This window comes from Podarcis bocagei, assembly GCF_964188305.1.
Source record: "Podarcis bocagei genome assembly, chromosome: 1".
Classification (NCBI taxonomy): domain Eukaryota; kingdom Metazoa; phylum Chordata; class Lepidosauria; order Squamata; family Lacertidae; genus Podarcis; species Podarcis bocagei.
The window spans coordinates 6,883,335-6,903,993 of NC_138125.1; the positions used below are offsets into that span (position 1 = coordinate 6,883,335).

The 20,659-nt window shown below is 46.9% G+C and overlaps 1 protein-coding gene across 1 annotated transcript; it reads right to left on the minus strand.

Annotated features, from left to right (window-relative positions):
- Positions 1-5,466: 5,466 nt before the first annotated feature.
- Positions 5,467-20,657, minus strand: AP5M1 (adaptor related protein complex 5 subunit mu 1). The gene is made up of 8 exons (XM_081193143.1): positions 19,960-20,657; positions 15,446-16,094; positions 14,262-14,489; positions 12,915-13,054; positions 11,748-11,833; positions 7,669-7,784; positions 6,523-6,619; positions 5,467-5,601 (listed from the first exon to the last, which is right to left on the minus strand). Exons 1-8 carry the CDS (start codon positions 20,025-20,027, stop codon positions 5,519-5,521), a joined length of 1,467 nt encoding a protein of 488 aa, XP_081049269.1. The 5' UTR covers positions 20,028-20,657; the 3' UTR covers positions 5,467-5,518.
- Positions 20,658-20,659: the final 2 nt, after the last annotated feature.

Genomic DNA, 20,659 nt, shown 5'->3' on the forward strand with positions numbered 1-20,659 from the left:
TGGTAGGGCTGGGAATGCCCCCTGCCTGGGCTCCTCCTGGAGAGCCTCTGCCAGTCAGTGTAGACTAAGCTCGGTGGACCAATTGGTCTTAGGATAAAGTAGCTTCCTTCAAGGGGAAAGCTGTGGTTGGGTGGTTGGGCATCTGCCCAGCATGCAAACATCCCAGGTGTAATCGCGAGAATCTCCAGGTCTCCAGGGCTAGAAGTGCTGCTGCCAGTGCAGTGCAGTGCAGTGTAGTGAATACTGAGCTAGATGGAACAATGGTCTGAATCAGGGTAAGGGCAGCATCCTGGCTTCTTTACCATCTTTCCATTCTCATGGGTTTCATTCTTCCAAATGTGTCTGGAGGAGATCATAAAAGGTGTTTGCGTGTGGGTCTATAGCGGCCATAGAAAGGCATTTTTTTTTTTTATCGGGTCCCCCCCCAATGTATTAGATAAGTGTTTCAGATTGTAAATGTTTGGTGCGTTCTGCATTTTTTTCAAAATTTTCTGTAAGCTGCTTAGAGATGCTTTGTAAAAAGCGGTGAACAAATGTACTCATCATTGATATAACGATGACAGAATACCTAGAAATTCTATTTCTGATCCTTTTCAAAGGAGGGAACCCCCCCCCCCCTTTTAGGGGATTCTGCAAAATTCTGCAACCAACACAAGAATCTTCTAGATGCACTTGATCTCATTGTGATGGCGGGTGATTGACAGGTGCCCAATGATAAAACTTTGGCTTGCGAGGCTGATCGTGATCAGGATCCGGCCTGCGGGCCTAAAAATGTTCCCTATTGCTGCTTCTCACAAACATCTCAAAGCAGTCGGACTTGACCTGCAGCCAAACGGTGAAATGGAACTTTGCTGAGTCTTGACATAGATCAATTTACTGCAGAAGCAACTCAGAGAAACCTAATGCACGCGAGACTGTAAAAAAGAAATTGTAATTATAGACCTAGTGTGGTGCAGTGGTTAGAGTACTGGAATAAGACCTGGGAGGTACCAGGGTTCAGATTTCCGCTCAGCCATGAAGCTCACTGGGTGACCTTGGGCCAGTCACTATCTCTCAGCCTAGCCAACCTTGCAGGGTTGTTGTGAGGGTACAATAGAGAGGGCAGGGGAGAACCATGTATGTTCTTTGCAGGAAGGGCGTGATATAAATGCAATACAGTGGTGCCCTGCAAGACGAATGCCTCGCAAGATGGAAAACCCGCTAGACGAAAGGGTTTTCCGTTTTGGAGGTGCTTCGCAAAACAAATTTCCTATGGGCTTGCTTCGCAAGACGAAAATGTCTTGCGAGTTCCTGCGGGGTTTTTTTCCTCCCCCCCCCTTTTCCCCAAGCCGCTAAGCCGCTTATCAGCTGATCCTAAGCCGCTAAGCCGCTTAACAGCTGATCCCCTAAGCCGCTTATCAGCTGATCCGCTAAGCCGCTTATCAGCTGATCCGCTAAGCCCGCTAAGCCACTAATAGCGCTAATCTGCTAATGGGCTTGCTTTGCAAGACGAAAAAACCGCAAGACGAAGAGAACGGATTCTTTTCGTCTTGCGAGGCACCACTGTACTAAAATTAAAAGCTAACAGTGCAGTTCTATACACGTCTACACAGTACGTCCTGCTGAAGGCGAGTATAGGATTGCAGGCTAGTTAATTTTCTCCCTTAGGCAAGCTCCTTTTGAGACACTGCAAGCCGAAAGCAGAACAGCAGCATGTGGACAGCTACCCCCCAAATCTTAAATAAGCATCTGCATGGCCCAAAACAAATCTGGAAATTGAACTCAAGTGAATTTTATGCATTTGGATTCTGGCTGCACATTCTGTAAAAGGTTGTTTTTTTTTAGTAAACGCAGAGCAGCCATTTAAGGATCCTGGCTATTTCCACAATTCCTTACTTCCAGCCGTTCAGTTTGGCCACCTGTGTTGCTTCCAGTTCCAGAAAACGGCTGCCAGCGTTATCTCAAAACCTTATGTATTTTGCTAGCCGTTTCAAAGCAGACATTCAGAGATTTTTTTTGGGGGGGGGGGAATTAATGACCTAATAATTTGCATTTTTGCAAAACTACTGCTCCTTGGGTTAAGGAACCGAAGGAAGTTATGCTAAACTGGAATAAGAGACTATACATTCCTAAACTGGTAAAAATGTGAATTCCGATTGGCGGCTTTCACTGTTGGGTTGATGACAAGCCTTCACCGTTGGTGTCCGACTTCAAGAATGTCCCACTTCCTTCATCTTTTGGCTGTCTGGAACCATGCTAGGCTATGTGGCAGATGTCTGATTCCCTAATCGTAATTTTTGACACTAAACGGAATTTGCCCATTGCTGTCTCTAGAAGATGGCTCAGGCTCCCAAGACTCCCTTATGCTAGCAGTTCATATTTGCCACCAACGCAGTGTGTGCGTGTATCTCTGCAAAGAATGGCTATCAAAGAAAATGAATAAAATCCATATTGAGATAATTTTTTAGAAAATGATTGAAGTTTTAACCCAAGAAAGGACTCTTACGAGTTTCTTATAGCTTAGAATAAGAACGTGTCAATCACGATTTAGCTTCTGGAATTGGAATCTCTTTGAAATGCAGCTGTTTCTTCTTTAATTGTGGCAGCAGACTCGGAAGAAAAGAGAGGTTCAGCCTTCAAGATGAGTCAGGAATACAAAATAGCTCCGGATTAGTTGGGGAGTTCAAAGGTCCCTAATTACACCAAGGAGTTCCCAGACACAGAGAAAACATTAAACAGGTCACCTACCAAATGGGAAACAGACTTTTGTCTTCCACCCCAACCCCCCCCCTTACTTTTTTTGTTTTGTGAAAGAAATTATCTTGAAAAGATAGGTTTCTAGACTGAATCAAAAGCAGCGCTGGGATGTCCAGCTGATCTCCTTGGAATGCACACAGGGGTGCTGCCTTTGTCCTGCGGCGGGAGGAGAGTTTACCGCAGAGAGCAATGGACTTTCCCCTCCCAGCAGGCGTCTCAGTCTGCTTGGCGCCAACCCACGGGGAGTCTCCTCCTTCCTTCTGCGCACCCCTGATTTCTCCTCCCGGGGAATCAGCTGCTCATTCCCAGACTTCTTTTGCCTCTGCGTTACTTCGGTCAATTGCCTTCGAAGCCAGTGCGGCAAAGCCGAGGAAGGGCGTCGGAGCCAAGAGACAGGGAAGATTTGTCGCTTGGTGGCCTGTCACCTGCTTGGCTTGCAGAAGGTCCAAGTTCAGTCTCTGGGCAGGGATGGGAGAGAAGCATGCCTTGCCTCCGGGATAGCCACTGCCAGCCAGCGCAGGCAATATTGCGCTAGGTGGACTAAGGGTCTGACTCAGTAGAAGGCAGCTTCTGGTGTTCCTATGGCAGCACCTGGAACAGAATGATACATCGGCCACCTGCAGTGGCCCAGTCCAGGAGCCATTTTGCAACTGATCTGCACCTTGTACGGTGGAACCTTGGTTTTCGAGCGTCTTGGAAGCCGAACAATTCGGAACCCGAATGCTGGAAAACCGGAAGTAATTACTTCCGTTTTCAAATGTGCCTCGGAATTCTAACAGCTTTTGAGGTGTGTTTTTCTTCCCCCCTGACTTTGCAGCCACCTCATTGATCCTTAGTTTTTGAACATTGAACGGTCTTCCGGAATGGAATACGTTCGAAAACTTGGTTCCACTGTATGTGGAGAAAGTGGGTCAGGTTTTTCTCCCTCTCTCGTAACACTAGGGACATCTGATGGAGTTGAATGATGGATGATTCGGGACAGATAACAGAAAGTTCTTCTTCACAGAACTCTCTTCCCCGGAAGGCAGTGAGGCCAGGCTCTTCTGTCCTGTACATAGTCTTATACACACATATTCTAACTACCAAGAAGCAAACTAATGTCTGCATACAGGTGGTATCTCCTAGATGGTATCTTTGAGAAACAGGGGGTTTTAATTTCAGCACACCCTGGCTGTCCTTTCAGAAGTTTTGCCAGGCAGTCTTTTTTTGGCTGAGCATCATGGCTTGCGCTAATCAATCTCCTCTTTATGATGCTGAACCAGCCGTCAGATTGGTATCTCAACCTGAGCAGTTTTTCAAATTATAGTTTTTGAAACTTCTCCCCATACACAATCACTGATCTTATTTATCACACAGCAACACAGTTAAACAAAAGTCAGGCCATTGTGCCTGGTGATGAAAGGTGCTGTTTGTCTCTCCTTTTGTGCTACTCTCCAGGGTCCCAAAGTTTCCCCCCACCTTTCGCAATTTTGCCCATTTATCCCAACAGCCTGCTGAAACCGTTTCCTGTATTCCTGAAGATACCAGTGAATAATTTTTTTTAAATGCAGAATTAGCATGCAGCTTTTGTGACTTCTCTGTTCCACTAAATTTGGAATAGTTTGTTCTTCTGCTTTCTGGGTTTATATAGAAGAGGAGCTTGGAAGCTGTTAAAGCTGGTCAGAATGTTTTGCGGCAGAATCTGACAATCTATGGCCTTTTAAATGGGGGGCGGGGGGCGGCAAATGTTTCTCATTACAGTGGTGCCCCGCAAGACGAATGCCTCGCAAGATGGAAAACTCGCTAGACGAAAGAGTTTTCCGTTTTGGAGGTGCTTCGCAAAACGAATTTCCTATGGGCTTGCTTCGCAAGACGACAATGTCTTGCAAGTTCCTGCTGGTTTTTCCCCCTCCCCCCTTTTTCTAAGCCGCTTATCAGCTGATCCAATCAGCAGATAAGCCGCTAAAAGCAGCTAAAAGCCACTAAAAGCCGCTAATAGCGCTAATCCGCTAATACGTCAATGGCCTTGCTTCGCAAGACGAAAAAACCGCTAGACGAAGAGAATCACAGAACGGATTCTTTTCGCCTTGCGAGGCACTACTGTATGCTATGCATTTTGTGTTTTTATGCTGTAAGCCACACTGTGACCTTTGGAAAAGGATTTCACCCCTTGTCAACTTGCACTGGCTAACGTAATAGGCTTGTAGTGTTACCTTTAGGTTTGCAGATTTAAAGATCCATTTCCAGAAGCACGAATTGAGTCGTGAATCAAATACTTTGCTCTGTCTTTCCTAATGGATGAACAGCCCTGGAAGGAAGTCCATCTCTAGAATTCCAGTGGTACAGTTGCTCAGTGGTGAGTGAAAGGCACTCTGCACATGCACGGAGTTACTTTAAAAACAGTATTACTTCATACAGGTTTCTTTACAAATGGGCTTGGCCAAAGAGGAGAGATGGTTGTGCTCAACAGGAGGTTAAAAAGGCTATTACACTAAGATCCACAGCACCTGCAAGAGCCTGCCCCCCCCCATAAAGATCCCACTCCACAACATTCCTATATCTAGATTTCTAGAAAGGCAGGAGGACCAGTTGCAGACCATTGATGATGAAAGAAAGCCTACAATATCATTGGCTACAGCTAGCTACGAAAGGGGTGTGTGGGCTCACAAAACAATAAACAACAGTTAAGCGAAATAAGGATGTTTGTTGTCGTCCCCCCCAAAATACGGTCTTAAATAATGAACAGATCAGTTAAAACATTTCAGTACTTTTTTCCCATTTCAAGTACAAAATTGAGGGGAAATTAGAAAAGTAAAGTTCTATACACTACAGGTGCTGGGGCTTTGGAATTCCAGATGTAGTAATCTGAAGAAAGCAACTCTCGAGCTGAAATTGAAATAAACACAGAGAGAGAGAGAGAGAGAGAGAAAGAGAGAGAGAAATAAGCTACTATACAATATATCAAAACACACAAAGGCACAAATGATTAAAATACATTTGAGATTGTAATTTCATAATTTTAAAAAACATGTTTATACTAGACATAATAAATATATCATATAGTTGAAAGCTACATTTTGGAGCATGTTGGCAGCAATATGCTGATGGCACACAGCTCTGTTTCTCCTTCACATCTGCAGGTGAGGCAGTGGAAGCGCTGGACCAATGTCTTCGCTCGGTAATGGACTGGATGAGAGCCAACAAACTGAAGCTCAATCCAGGTAAGGCTGCGGCTCTGTTAGTGGGCAGTTCCCTAGACCAGATGGATGAGAGGTGCCCAATTCAAAGTGCTGGCTTTGTCCTATAAAGCCTTAAATGGCCCAGGACCGCAATACCTAAGGACTGCCTTTCCCCATATGAACTGACCCAGACCCAGACCCTTCTTTGTGTGGCCCCTCCCCGAGAGGTCTGGAGGGTGGAAACACAAGAACGGGGCCTTCTCTGCAGTGGCTCCCTGCTTGTGGAATGCTCTCCCCAGGGAGGTTTGCCTGGTGCCTTCGTTATATATCTTTAAGCGATGGGCAAAAACCTCCCTTTTCTCCCAGGCTTTTGGCTAATTAAATCTATGGCCTTTTAATCTCTCTCTGTGTTATTGTTTCTGTTGCATTTTTGTGTTTTTATATGGCAAACTGCACCATGATCATCGCATGATGGGTGGTGTAGAAATTTAATTAATAACAATAATGATAAATTCTGCAGAAGGTAATTTTGAAATGGAGGCCCCACTGCAAGTTCACCTAGTTACACCTTGCTAAAGGTGTCCTTCTGTTTTAATGTAAAACCAGCGGCAGATGTTACCCTGCTCACCTGTACTGATCTTTGGTTTTCCTGAGGAAAAGACCTGGATGGAATGCTGGTCTGTGTAACATCCGGTCAGTGTGAAATCCAGGATTCTAAAATAAAGCTAAGCGCAGCCAAGCAGAAAACAGTAAGATGTACAGATCCTCATTTCTGTTCAAACACCTCCCTGTCCCCATAGACTAGGTAGCATATACCATATTTTTCTGTCTATATGACGCCCCCATGTATAAGTCCTCTCTATTTTTGGGGACTCAATTTTAAGAAAATGAGGGGAGGTGGTCCAAAGTTGTTGAGCTTCTCCCCCCACGCAGCTGCGGGCAGGAAACACTCCCTAGATCGTTTCTCGCGCGCAGCGACATCGGAGGAAGTTGCGCTCCCAATCGGCTGGCTGGCGCGCTGCTTCTCCCCCCTCCCATGCCACTATCTGTGTATTGGACGACCCTAGTTTTTTTGACATGATTTTTGAGTCAAAAAACCTCATCTAATACACGGGAAAATATGGTGGATCTAATCTTTGTACGGGGACGCAGGTGGCGCTGTGGGTTAAACCACAGAGCCTAGGATTTGCCGATCAGAAGGTCGGCGGTTCAAATCCCCACGACGGGGTGAGCTCCCGTTGCTGAGTCCTGCTCCTGCCAACCTAGAAGTTCGAAAGCACGTCAAAGTGTAAGTAGATAAATAGGGACCGCTCCGGCGGGAAGGTAAACAGCGTTTCTGTGCGCTGCTCTGGTTTGCCATGCTGGCCACATGACCTGGAAGCTGTCTGCAGACAAACTCCGGCTCCCTCGGCCTATAGAGCGAGATGAGCGCGCAACTGCAGAGTCGGTCATGACTGGACCTAATGGTCAGGGGCCCCTTTACCTTTACTTAATCTTTGCACAAGGAGGTAACTTCCTACAGCTAGTGAAGGCTCTCACACCCCTTTAACTGTTTTGGTATTCCTGCACATAAGTGAGTAGAATTGGATGACAGGAACGGACAATGCCCATGTCCCTTATGTTTCCTAACATCCACCCATATCCAGGTTGAAGGCCCTTACAAAGTTTCTTGATGAAAAGTGCACAAGTCCGTCCATTTTTTTGGGGGGGGGGGAGGGTGACGACACACAACTGCACAATTAAGACCCAGCTTCTCTTGAAGCTGACGACTTACTTTGATGTAAGTGGTGTTTCCAGTACACACAGGGTCAATCTGCTGCTCCTGATTCAAGGCGCCAAAAGCGACAGTCCCAGAAAGGGAAATTTCCAATGACTTGGGGAATTTTTGTCCTTTAAAAGAAAAAGAAAGGTTTCAGAGTTGTAACAATAGCAATAGCATTTATGTAAGACTTCTAAGAAGGGACGCGGGTGGCGCTGTGGGTTAAACCACAGAGCCTAAGACTTGCTGATCAGAAGGTCGGCGGTTTGAATCCCCGCGATGGGGTGAGCTCCCGTTGCTCGGTCCCAGCTCCTGCCAACCTAGCAGTTCGAAAGCACATCAAGTGCAAGTAGATAAATAGGTACTGCTCTGGTGGGAAGGTAAACGGCGTTTCCGTGCGCTGCTCTGGTTCGCCAGAAGCAGCTTAGTCATGCTGGCCACATGACCTGGAAGTTGTATGCCGGCTCCCTCGGCTAATAAAGTGAGATGAGTGCTGCAACCCCAGAGTCGGTCATGACTGGACTTAATGGTCAGGGGTCCCTTTACCTTTACGACTTCTAAGAAGGGGGGGGGGGTGAAGCCCAGCATTTGGAGCCCATGAGAACCAGCTCCTAAAGGGACCACTCGTAACTCGAAAGAACTGTTGGGGCAGCCCCACCTGCGGTACTTTAAGTCCTGAACGAAGGCTGAAAGAAGCCCAGCCCATCGATCTTTAAATCAGTCACCCTCCCAACTTCCTGTCTGGTTTAAACACATGGATCTGGCCACACCTGCACCTCTGCTTTGGACCTAAATCCAGTTTACAGGCAAATACTGCCCCAATGCTGTGAAGAAGAAGAAGAGGAAGAAGAAGAAATTTTAGGAGTAACTGTTAGTGGTTCCCCCTGGCTTGAATGCACAGCTCATAACCAGCAGGAGCTCTGTGGAACTCCCTTCCAGTTGAGGTCAGACGGAACCCACTCCCTGTTTATTTATTTTATTTCGTAAAATTTATACACTGCTTGATTGTAAAAAAGAACCACACACACACACACACACAACCTCAAAGTGGTTTCAAAAAGAGAAAACAATAAAACCAAGAAAAAGGTGCAGCCATACTTTAAAACGTACAAAAATTAAAATACTGAAACAGATTAAAATTTCCTCAACTTTCCAAGCTTGTTTCTAATAATGTTTTTAGCAGGTGCTGAAAAGAGCATGGGGAAGGTCTCACCAGGCAGGGAGGTCCAAAGTTTAGGCACCGCAGCACTAAATGACCGAGTTCTTACAAATGCGGCACCTTCAAAACTTACTTTTTTTAAAAAAATTGCAGGCATTTTAACTGAATTCTGATTTTAACACATTTTTGTCATATTGTATTGGCTCACCAGTACGCTACTCCGAGACAACTGTGAGTAAGTGGTATACAAATTGTTGAAATAAATACATTGCATCATTTAGAAGTGACACCTCACATTGGAATATTCCAGGCGCTTCACATTGTTAAGGTTCATTTCAGTCCCCCTTTCAGCAAGCTTCATAATGTAGGTCAGTATTTTTTATCCCCATACTGCAGATGGAGGCAAGAAGGACTGAGGCGGATAGAATTGTTTGTGGTTTGCCTGAAGGCAACATAGGAAGGGGCTGCAGGGCATAGAAGGAATTCGACAACCAAGAGGAAAATATCCTCAGGTGCCATTTAAGATTTTCCGAGGCTGAGCCAAGGTTTTAAATTTTGGCTAACCCAATTATCAGAATAAGCAGTTCCAAGAATTAAGTGTCCCGTATCTGACAAATGCAGCTTGGGAACTTGTTCACAAAGTGAGGCACCAGTGATGCTAATAAAGGACAATCCAGCTCTTTTCGTGGGAATCAGAGTAAATGGGAACTACAATAGGCCTGTGAAATAAATCAGACTGAGTGCTGAGAATTATTTGCTCAAGTCTATTCAAGGAGTCGCTGGCTGCACATGACATCATGGGCTGTCCTCGGAGTTCGCTAGATGACATCGCGGGAGACCGCTGCCTCAGGAGAGCGAGGAAAATTCTTAGGGACGACTCACACCCTGGCCAGCACTTCTTTAATCTCCTACCTTCGGGCAGGAGATACAGAAGTATAGTCAGCCGCACCAACAGGTTAAAGAACAGTTTTTATCTCTGGGCTGTTAGGCTGCTGAATGGAAAAAAATAGTGGCGTAATTGGCTTCTGACAAGCACACAGAGCGCGAACAAGACTGCGTGTATGTGGGGGGGGGAAGGGTTCGTTTAATTTCACTGCACACAGGTGGTGTAGTGACAATAAAGGTATTATTATTATTATTATTATTATTATTATTATTATTATTATTATTATCATCATACCTCGGGTTACAGACGATTCAGGTTGCGTTTTTTTGGGTTACGGACTGCCGAAACCCGTAAGTACCGGAACGGGTTACTTCCGGGTTTTGGCGGTCGTGCATGCACAGAAGTGCTAAATGGCGCTTTGTGAATGCACAGAAGCGCCGAATTGCAGACGTGCAACGGTGCGGGTTGCAAATGTGCATCCCGCACGGATAACGTTCGCAACCCGAGCACCCACTGTATTATGATGATGATGTCTCCATGGGGGCCTCTCACCCCAAATCCAGCTTTCTGGCTGGTTTTTCTTTAGATGTGGTGATAGAAGCTCTTGCCACCCCCACCCCCCGAAACTGTGTTGCCTCCTGTCTACCTGCAAGACGCGTGTGCTTTAGGCTCAGTGGCAGAGCATATCTAGGGTCGCTGGTTGAACCTTTGGCATCACGGATAACAGGGACCCAACTGAACTCCCTAGACAGCCGCCGCTACTCTGCAGGATAGGGCTTTTTACAGGCACAATCTCACTAGAGGGTCCATTCCGCAGGATGTCCATTCCACATCTTGGCTGTGAGTCCTGGAACACCCTGCTCCCTGCCTTGCAGGCCTTTTCCCACCTGGCCTGGGAGGGCCCGGCCCGGACTGACTCCAGCTACAAAAGCCGAGGCTGCTGAAATGACTCTTGGGCTGATTGCTTAGGGAGTTTTGATATTGATTTTTTTTGTACCTTCATTAGGATTTATGTGGAAATTTGGTTGTGTACTTTATTGGTGTTTTCTTTATTGCTTGTGACTCCTTCTCTTGTGTTTTGAATTCTGCAACATTTCCTCCCCGCACCCACCCACCTTGAGCATGGTTTTAACTACGGAAAGGCAGCATAAAAAGAAAATGTTGCATGTATGTAGAAACTGGACCTTTACAGTAGTCACACTTATACTTTAAAACTCCTTCCACTTACAGGCACCTATTGTCTACTGCCCTTTTGGTGCCTAATGAAGACCATCAAGGGGATATTCTTATCCCAGTCTGAATCTGTATTGGCTCTGGTATTGCTTCTATATGTGAAATTATTTTTACACATGATGTTACTGTTGATGTTTTTCTCGCTGAACTGCTTTGAGATGCTTCATAGGAAGCAACTCTTAAATGAAAGGTAATAAACAAAATCCGTGGCCGGGGCAACCCAGCCGGGTGGGCAGGATATAAATAATAAAATTATTATTATTATAAATTTAAAATGTCCCAAGGCTATTCCTTAGGAACATAGGAACCAAATAGAGGAGGAGAAAGGCTAGTTAAGGAGAAAGCAGGAAGGCAGAGCAGAGAATATGGAGGAGAGGGGCTGTGATGGCCGAGAGGAGGGATAGTGACAGTAATTTATGAGGGCGCCCTTCAAATACACTAGCTAAATAACCCTAATGATATCTCTGTGGGGAAGGTCAGAATTATCATTGCCCCCCACATTACAGCAGGGGAAACTGAGGGCCAGTTGGCTGCCTAAAATGGGATGTACGGAGTTTTTGCCTGAGATGAGAGCATGCCTGGCCTGAGTTCAGAGCTCACACTCTTGGTCACCAACTCTGTGCTAGAGAAGTAAAAGAAGTCCTGGTTGGCAAAGCCCACCGGGAGGGAAAAGGCTTTAATGAGGACTTGGGTGATCTTCCCATGGCCCAAGAGTGGATGGAGCAGCCAGCAAGGTGGCTGTGATGCCTTTTCAAACAAGTTCAGTACGCAGCCATCCTTCAGTAGGAAAGGGGGAGGGGGTAGGTTTTATCTTACCTATGACCCAAACCAGCAAGCTTTTCTCTTTTGCCACCTCCAGCTGGCCGTAGCTGACTTTGTATTCCAGGTGTGTAATGGGTCCCCTGTCGCCAACAGAAGAACAAACCCCGTTACAACAACCTGGGGCTTACCTGGAACCCCTTCATTAAATACCGTATTTTTTGCTCTATAAGACTCACTTTTTCCCTCCTAAAAAGTAAGGGGAAATGTGTGTGCGTCTTATGGAGCGAGTGCAGGCTGCGCAGCTATCACAGAAGCCAGAACAGCAAGAGGGATTGCTGCTTTCACTGTGCAGCGATCCCTCTTGCTGTACTGGCTTCCGAGATTCATAATATTTTTTTCCTTGTTTTCCTCCTCCAAAAACTATGTGCGTCTTGTGGTCTGGTGCGTCTTATAGAGCGAAAAATACGGTAACCAGTAACAGTGCACTCTTTCTGTACGAGGTGAATTTGGTGCAAATTAAACATTTGCACTAGCAGACAAGTAAGCAGTAGCCTTTGTCACTCCTCTGTTATAAATGGTTTCAGCTGTAGGGCGAGTGGAGATACCTCTCCCATTTCCATCATACTGGTAAAAGGTGAAGTGCTGGTCCAGTCCTTACTCATTACCCATTGTGATGAGCAGCACTGAGCAACATCTGGAAGGTCAGTGGTTTCCCAACATTGGGCTAGATATGATCTGTCCTAAGCTTTATTTTGGGACGTGGGTGGCGCTGTGGGTTAAACCACAGAGCCTAGGACTTGCCGATCGGAAGGTCGGCGATTCAAATCCCCGCGACGGGGTGAGCTCCCATTGCTCGGTCCCAGCTCCTGCCAACCTAGCAGTTCAAAAGCATGTCAAAGTGCAAGTAGATAAATAGGTACCTCTGCGGCGGGAAGGTAAACGGCGTTTCTGTGTGCTGCTCTGGTTCGCCAGAAGCGGCTTAGTCATGCTGGCCACATGACTCAGAAGCTGTACGCCGGCTCCCTCGGCCAATAAAGTGAGATGAGCGCCGCAACCCCAGAGTCGGTCATGACTGGACCTAATGGTCAGGGGTCCCTTTACCTTTACCTTTATTTCAAATCTGGTTCCAACGACAACTTTTACCTGCGCCCAAGGAGGGAAACATGTTGGTTCTTGAAAATCCCACTCCCAGAAAAGAGGGGACAATTGCATGATTCTCACCTGTTGAGAAAGGGAATACGGGCCTCACAGTACTCAAAGGTGTTTTTCACACTTTCATGAAGCTTCAGGTGAACGGTGAACTTCCACTGTGATTCTTCCTCTTTTAGCTGATAAAACCCCAAAATTGGTGGAACAGGCACCTGAGCGGGAGGAGAGAGAGTTGAATTCCTTATATTCATATTTTAAAACCATTCTTATGCGTTTTATCAATTGATGGTTGTAGGCTTTTTTATGGTTGCGGGTTTTCAAGTTGCCCAGAGGCCTCTTTGGAGGCATGATAGAGTGCAAATTCTAGAATAAAGTAAAATAAATAAAATTAAAATGGGTTGACAGCTTCCAGATGTCAGATATAAACTCTCTGATTGCTAAACAGTAAGATAATTAGGCAGAAAGTGCTTAATTCTGATGGAAAACAGGAATTAACAACTCATTTGCAAGCTAGATTCTCTAAACCACCGATCAGCAGGGTGCTGGAAATATTTCTAGGATGGAGGCCAAAAACTTGCCCAATGCCACACTCAAAGCATGTAATGAGATGGAGGGCCATTGCTAACTTGCAGATTCCTTTCAGAGAGACAGAGATGAGAAGAGACCAGGCTTTGTTATGAGAGGCCATGTTATTATACAGGAAGGTGTGATTGTAACTTTGCCTTCCATAGATGTAAATCTCTGTACGTGCGGCTGCATTTAAAAACAGTCCGGAAACCACAGTCGGTCCGGGAAAGGGGCGCAAGATTATTAACCGGGACTGATAATTTGATGATATTGCACCTGTGCTGTGTCAGTCTGACAGCGCCCAGCTTAAAAGTGTTGCTTTTAACCCTTAAACTTCATATTACATGGTGCCATGCTGTAAATAAATGAACCAGAACAAGACGGGCACATTTGATAAGTATTTTTAAATGGATAACTGATCAGGCAGGCAGGCAGGCAGGCAGGCAGGCAGGTCTCTTGCTTCTGCAGCCTTCATAAATCTGGTAAGTGTGCCAGCCCAGATTCTTTCCTGCTCATAGAATCTTAGACTTGCAAAGGATCCCAAGGGTCACCCAGTTCACCCCTTGCAATGTAGGAATTACAGCTAAAGCATCCATGACAGATGGCCACCATCCTCCCTCTCCTCCCCCCACGTCTTCCTTCTCCGGATCAGGCCCCGATCACCAGTGGTGCCAGCTGCTCCTTATTCTCACTGCTGTTGCTGCTCACTTGGTCATCCTCACCAGGCCAGAGGGTGGGAGAACAGCGAGGAGGAGGAGGGCCAGGGGATCTTGGCGCTTCTTGCTGGGGTACCGACTCTGGCAAGTGCCTGACCCCGCTGCCGGATTAACATTGCAAATCGTGCAGCCTTACCTGGGAAGTATAAAAGCACAGGTCGAAGGGGTCTGCAGGAGGTATTAAAGGGAATTTGTAAGGCCCGCTGAAGGCAGAGTCGTCCATTACGTCAACGCTGCTGGAAGTCAGAACGGCGGAGTCGAGGGACGTGACGCAAGGGTGGGCCAAAATATCCTGGAGAGGAGAGCCGTTGGCAGGGAGGTTCAAGCTGATGGTCACGTTGGGAGCCATGCCTTCGATGTCGCACTTCAAAGACAAAAAAGAAGAAGTCTTCAAAGCATCCCTAGTTATCCATGAGAACGGAACAGACCTCCTTAGAGAATGGCCCACTTCACAACCTCCTAGAAAGGCTTCCTTTAAATAGTTAATAGCTATAATAGCAGGGGTGCGGGTGGTGCTGTGGGTTAAACCACAGAGCCTAGGACTTGCCGATCAGAAGGTCGGCGGTTCGAATCCCCACGATGGGGTGAGCTCCCGTTGCTCGGTCCCTGCTCCTGCCAACCTAGCAGTTCGAAAGCACGTCAAAGTGCAAGCAGATAAATAGGTACCACTCTGGCAGGAAGGTAAACAGCGTTTCCGTGCGCTGCTCTGGCTCGCCAGAAGCGGCTTAGTCATGCTGGCCACATGACCTGGAAGCTGTACGCCGGCTCCCTCGGCCAGTAAAGCGAGATGAGCGCCGCAACCCCAGAGTCAGTCACAACTGGACCTAATGGTCAGGGGTCCCTTTACCCTTTAAGAGGAACCTCCGACCTTCCAGATGTTGCTGACTGTAACTAGAATTGTATTGTTTTCATTACTATTCTTACTATTATAATTTATTACAAGTACAACCTACAATGTCTGAACTGAGTGTCTCTCAGCTCGCAGGGCTATTATGAGGATGAATAATGCAAGCGCCGCAGGATGAAATCTAAACACTGAAAAATGATATCAAAATTAGCAGTGGCATCTTTTAACTCTTTATTCAGCTAGCAAAACTAGGAGGGAGATACGCAAGAGCATATCTGTAAAGCGAGATTTTCTGTTTGGTATAGTTCACAAATCTAAAAAAAGAAGCATTTCCTCTGCGGCATGCTGAAGCATTAAAAATATTAGGTTCAGCTTCCCCATATGCCAAGATAAAAATGAGCTGAATTTTTGCTTTTCCAGGGGCATTCATGTGTCAAATAGGTTAGAGAGATTTGCGCCAGAAAGTGTCTCACCTTGCAAGTTACAGTTCCATAAACCTGCCACATGTCTGACACATCCCTTTTGTCATACTGCACAGACTTGACTTTTTCAGTAATGCAGACATTAACTTGAGGCTTTCCCTTGTACATGCTGGTTCTCCAAGCTGGTGGTTTCTGAGGATGGCTACTTGGAGTAACGTGATTGTTTTCCAGTGACGAGCCGTTCAAGTTCATATCCAGCGGGGTGCCAAGAGGACAGCTCTGCATAAGCAAGCCTGGGAGCTGGCCAATTTTGGAAGTCCTCTCTGCTTTGCTCTTCTGGCTGGAGTTCATGAAAGCCAGCAGCCCCGACAAGACCGCAAAAGCCTGAGAGACCCCGCTGATGCTGATGAGAGGTGGGCGTGGTGCCAAGGGCTGCTCTACCAATGGGAGGCCAACGTAAACCAACCCGCTCTTCTGGAAGGCCACCACAGGCCAAAGTTCTCCGCTTTCGGTCTGAAGGGCATAGACCGAAGTCTTGTTGATTCGGGAGCAGCCATCCCTACGCTCTATGAAGCTCTGGTCTTCATCGGCCAGTCTCAGTTCAAAAAGCAGCGCTTTAAGGAAAGGGCCGTCTTCAGGCATGGCCACATAACTTGCTCCGTTGAGGCATTTTGCTCGCTTTTCAACCGTGGGGTAACGCCTGCAATGTGGAAGCACACAGGTTGCAGGAAAGTTAACATTACGTTGCTTGAGACATTCAGCCCAAACACTGAGGCCCAGCTCTGAGGGCCTTCTGGCAGTTCCCTCACTGTGAAAAGTGAAGTTATAGGGAACCAGGCAGAGGGCCTTCTCGGTGGTGGTGCTCGCCCTCCCAGCAGTTGTCAAAGAGATAAATAACTATGTGACTTTTAGAAGACACTTGAAGTCAGCCCTGTATATGGAAGTTTTTAATGTTTGATGATTTATTGTGTTTCTTTATCTGCTAGAAGCCAGCCAGAGTGGCTGAGGCAACCCAGTCAGATGGGTGGGTTACAAATAATAATATTGTTGTTGCTGTTGTTGCATGCTCCAAATTGGTCTGAGCTGCATGGCACCAAACTGACCCAACTCCTAAGGGGTTGGTTCACCAAGCTGCTTTTGCAATTTACGTGTGAGGTGGAGGCTCCATGAAGACACCTATCTGCACAATGGCTGTTTTGGCACAATCCTTTTCTAGGGAGAAATCACAGCAGGAATCAGGCCATTGTACACACAGGCCTTCATCTGAAGTTCCACTTCACACAAGATGTTATCTATGCCCAGGGGAATGGGGCTTTGCAAGCACTCCAAGGCTTGAGTTGTGATCAATACTTTGGCAAACCTGGAGCCCTGCCTGTTTACGGTTCTATTACCAATAAAACAGACAATTCACTTGTTTCTGTGCTCATGTCCTTTTCCAGCCCCCTAAATTTGAGAAACCTTTACTGCTGTTTGTAGGCTCTGATTCATCAACTGATTGTCAACTGCTTCTGTATCTTCCTTTATTAACTACAGCTCCATGGTTAATTCTACCCTTATTCAGAGGAGTAAAAGAAATATCAAACCCTTGTAATATCCACGGGAGAACAGAAAAACCTTTTTGTTATATTAAACAATTGGATTTAACTACTACGTTGTACAGCAATTATTTTTAAAAGACGCCACCGTCAGAAGCTCAATTTCCCCCCATCAAAATTAATTTAATTCCAAATATCAAGTTGACAGTGTCACTTTAAAGTACAGTAGGAATGAACAAAAGGGGATAATTGGCATTATGTGGAATCGGTGTTTGAACCTGGCATGGTGGAAGGTTTTTATTTGTTGTCTCTAATTCCCATTTTGGCTGAAGGATGGCTGAAGTATTCCTGAGTCTACAATGCAGACTACAATTACTGCTGAACCTCAACAATCACAAGCACAGTTTGTGTAGAGATTTTACAGAACTGGCACATGCTCTTTATGTTTCTCTTTTTAACTCTCCCAATGCTCATGCGAAAGTAACAGAGAAATGCGAGTGGAAGTGCGTGCAATGTTCACATGCTCATCACGACTTTGTATACCGGGATAGACCCTTCTTCTCCCCACATCCATAACATGGGCACTCCAGGCAACCTCTTCCCCTCCTTTCTGAGGAAGCAAAATTAGGTACCTGCATGACGGCACATCCATGCGCCACATACAAATTTTATGCAATGTCACATGCACGACGATTGGAGAGGCGCTCGCCACTCCTCCACCATGCAAAAGCATGCCTGAAACCCTAGACAGCTGCTGCCAAACAGTGTAGACAATATTGAGCTATGTGAACTAATGGTCTGACTCAGAATAAGGCATTTGTTCCTATGTAAATGCAGGACAGAAGGGACGTGGGTGGCGCTGTGGGTTAAACCACAGAGCCTAGGACTTGCCAATCAGAAGGTTGGTGGTTCGAATCCCCGCGACGGGGTGAGCTCCCATTGCTCAGTCCCTGCTCCTGCCAACCTAGCAGTTCGAAGGCACGTCAAAGTGCAAGTAGATAAATAGGTACCACTCCGGCGGGAAGGTAAACGGCGTTTCCATGTGCTGCTCTGGTTCGCCAGAAGCGGCTTAGTCATGCTGGCCACATGACCCGGAAGCTGTACGCCGGCTCCCTCAGCCAATAAAGCGAGATGAGCGCCGCAACCCCAGAGTCATCCGTGACTGGACCTAATGGTCAGGGGTCCCTTTACCCTTTACCTTTAAAAGCAGGACCCAGGGCAAGTAGCCCATCCAAGGTTGCCAAGAATTTGGTCCCCGTGGGAAACAGGAGGAAAATGGTATAATATTGGAGGCAGAGTACACATTATGTTTAGGACACAATGTGGTTTCTGAGGTTTTTCTCTGCAATATGGAGGAACATGTCATGAACCTGTTTTATGCATTGTTCGGAGTGTTGCTATTCCAAATAGCCACTCCAGAAAAACGGGGAAGGGGTCCATGATTCTGCTTGCAACTGAGTGTGTTCCACTGTTTTCTGCTAAGCTCCATGAGCGCCAATCTTTTTTTTCCAGCCATGAAGCTGGAGAGGAGGCAGAGCTCATAGTCAATTACACTGGCCTTTGGAGCAGCTGAGACACAAACGCACAGAGCAAGTTGCCACTAGGGTTTTGTGACTGCAGCCTTGAACTGGTGACAACCACATTCTTGGTCCTGTTCAGGAAGACAATGCTGTACTAGAGAAATAATGCTAAATAATTGCCTCCTGTGGGCCCCACCAATGTACCTCACCACCCAAAATACAATGTTACTGTACTGTGCATCCGTCACACAGAGGAGCCACTATCAATACAGTGTGCCCGCAACGTATGCACATTTAACTTATGCACATTCACCTTTATGTGCAAATAATAAAAAGTGGATGTCCAGGGAAAAAAGTCTCTTGCAATCCTACCCACCATTGCACCCAATGTCTTTTGACTATATGCGATTTTGGCTTTAGGCGCAGTCCCCAGGATGCAACCTGTGCGCGGGTTGCAGGCTTACTGTATAGGAAGAATATAGGAAGCTGCCTTATTGCCCAGTATTGTCTTTCCCCCCAACACATTGACACTATAGAATTTTAACTGATATGACTTTCGAAAAGGATCTTGGTAATTGTAGCTCGGGTTTGTTAAGAACGCTATCCCATGCAGACGCTCCAAACTACAATTGCCTGGGATCTTTGGGGGAGAGGGAATGTAGTGTAAATACGCCCTTTGTTTTCAGATGCCTTGGCTCGCATGCTAGGAAACCAAAATCACAGTACGTCACAATGTCATTGGTGGGCTGGTTCCTCTAAGGGAGATCGCCCTCAAGCTGGCAATCCCAGGGGAAACTGGGCAGGAGAAAGGCTACGCAGGAACAGCAACCACAGAAGTTGTTTTGCATCAGTTCAGACTATTCGCCCATCCAGCCCAATACTGTCTACTCTGACTAGCAGCAGCTTTTCAAAATTTCAGGCGAAGGAGGAGGGTCTTTCTCATCGAATCTGCCCAATCTCTTTTGACTGCAGATGCCCAGGGTTGAACTTGGAAACTTCTGAATGCAAAGCATGGCGTTCCGTCATTGAGATATGACCCATTGCTTACAGAGATGCTCCTTACGCGATGGCTCAACTCACAAGAGGCCGTTCTGCTTCACAATGGCAGAGAGAGGGCAGGGAAACAGCCACTGGGTGGTGAAAGGAACATACAGTGGTGCCCCGCAAGACGAATGCCTCGCAAGACGGAAAACCCGCTAGACCAAAGGGTTTTCCGTTTTGGAGGTGCTTCGCAAAACGAATTTCCTATGGGCTTGCTTCGCAAGACGAAAATGTCTTGCGAGTTCCTGCAGGGTTTTTTTCCTCCCCCCCCTTTTCCCAAGCCGCTAAGCCGCTTAACAGCTGATCCGCTAAGCCCGCTAAGCCGCTAATAGCGCTAATCCGCTAATGGGCTTGCTTCGCAAGACGGAAAAAACCGCAAGACGAAGAGACTCGCGGAACGGATTCTTTTTGTCTTGCGAGGCACCACTGTACTGACCAGCTCTTACGTAGGTTCACTACAGCATATTACCTGGAAAACAGCACGGTGCCACAGGACCCTTGTTCGTGGCCGACGAGCCAGAGTCCCCTCAAGGCCATTGCGGGTGGCTTAATGGATCGCAAAAGATTGCAAAGGATCACCACGTCTAGGAACTTCTCCTTGCAGGCATCATTCGGGTGCCAAGGGAAATTTCGGATCCGGAAGCGCCCAGCTCCTCAACCCCAGAGCCACTGCTAGCTTCTCCCCTGGATGAGCACCGGCTCCCCTGTTCCTCAACCAGAATTTGGCCCACAGGTTAGGGCACCCCTCTCACCGGCCGTGCCCCAACCCCAAACCTACTTAAAAAACAACAACAACCCTCGCTTCCCCGGGGTAGCAGGCCTTCAAAAAGTCGCAGGCGCCCCAAACAACGCCCTAGCTTTGCAGATCAGCAAAGGCAACGCTCCAAAAGCGGAGACCCCCTACCAGTTCCAGGCTGAGGACCCCCAACCCCACTATCCCCTTGCAATGGGGAGCATGCACCCCAGTTGCACCCTTGCAATCAGGGGGAAAAAGCTGACATAAGGATCCAGATCTCTCTCTCCTTTTTCTGTCCCAGAAGCTCTTGCACAAACCAGTGCAGAGAGTAGGGGGTCGGGACACCCCTTCCCCTAGTCAGAGCTCCCCTATTTAGAGGGTCTTCCGACCCCTGGAGCAGATGCCTCCCCCCCCCCCCAAAAAGCCCTGCCTT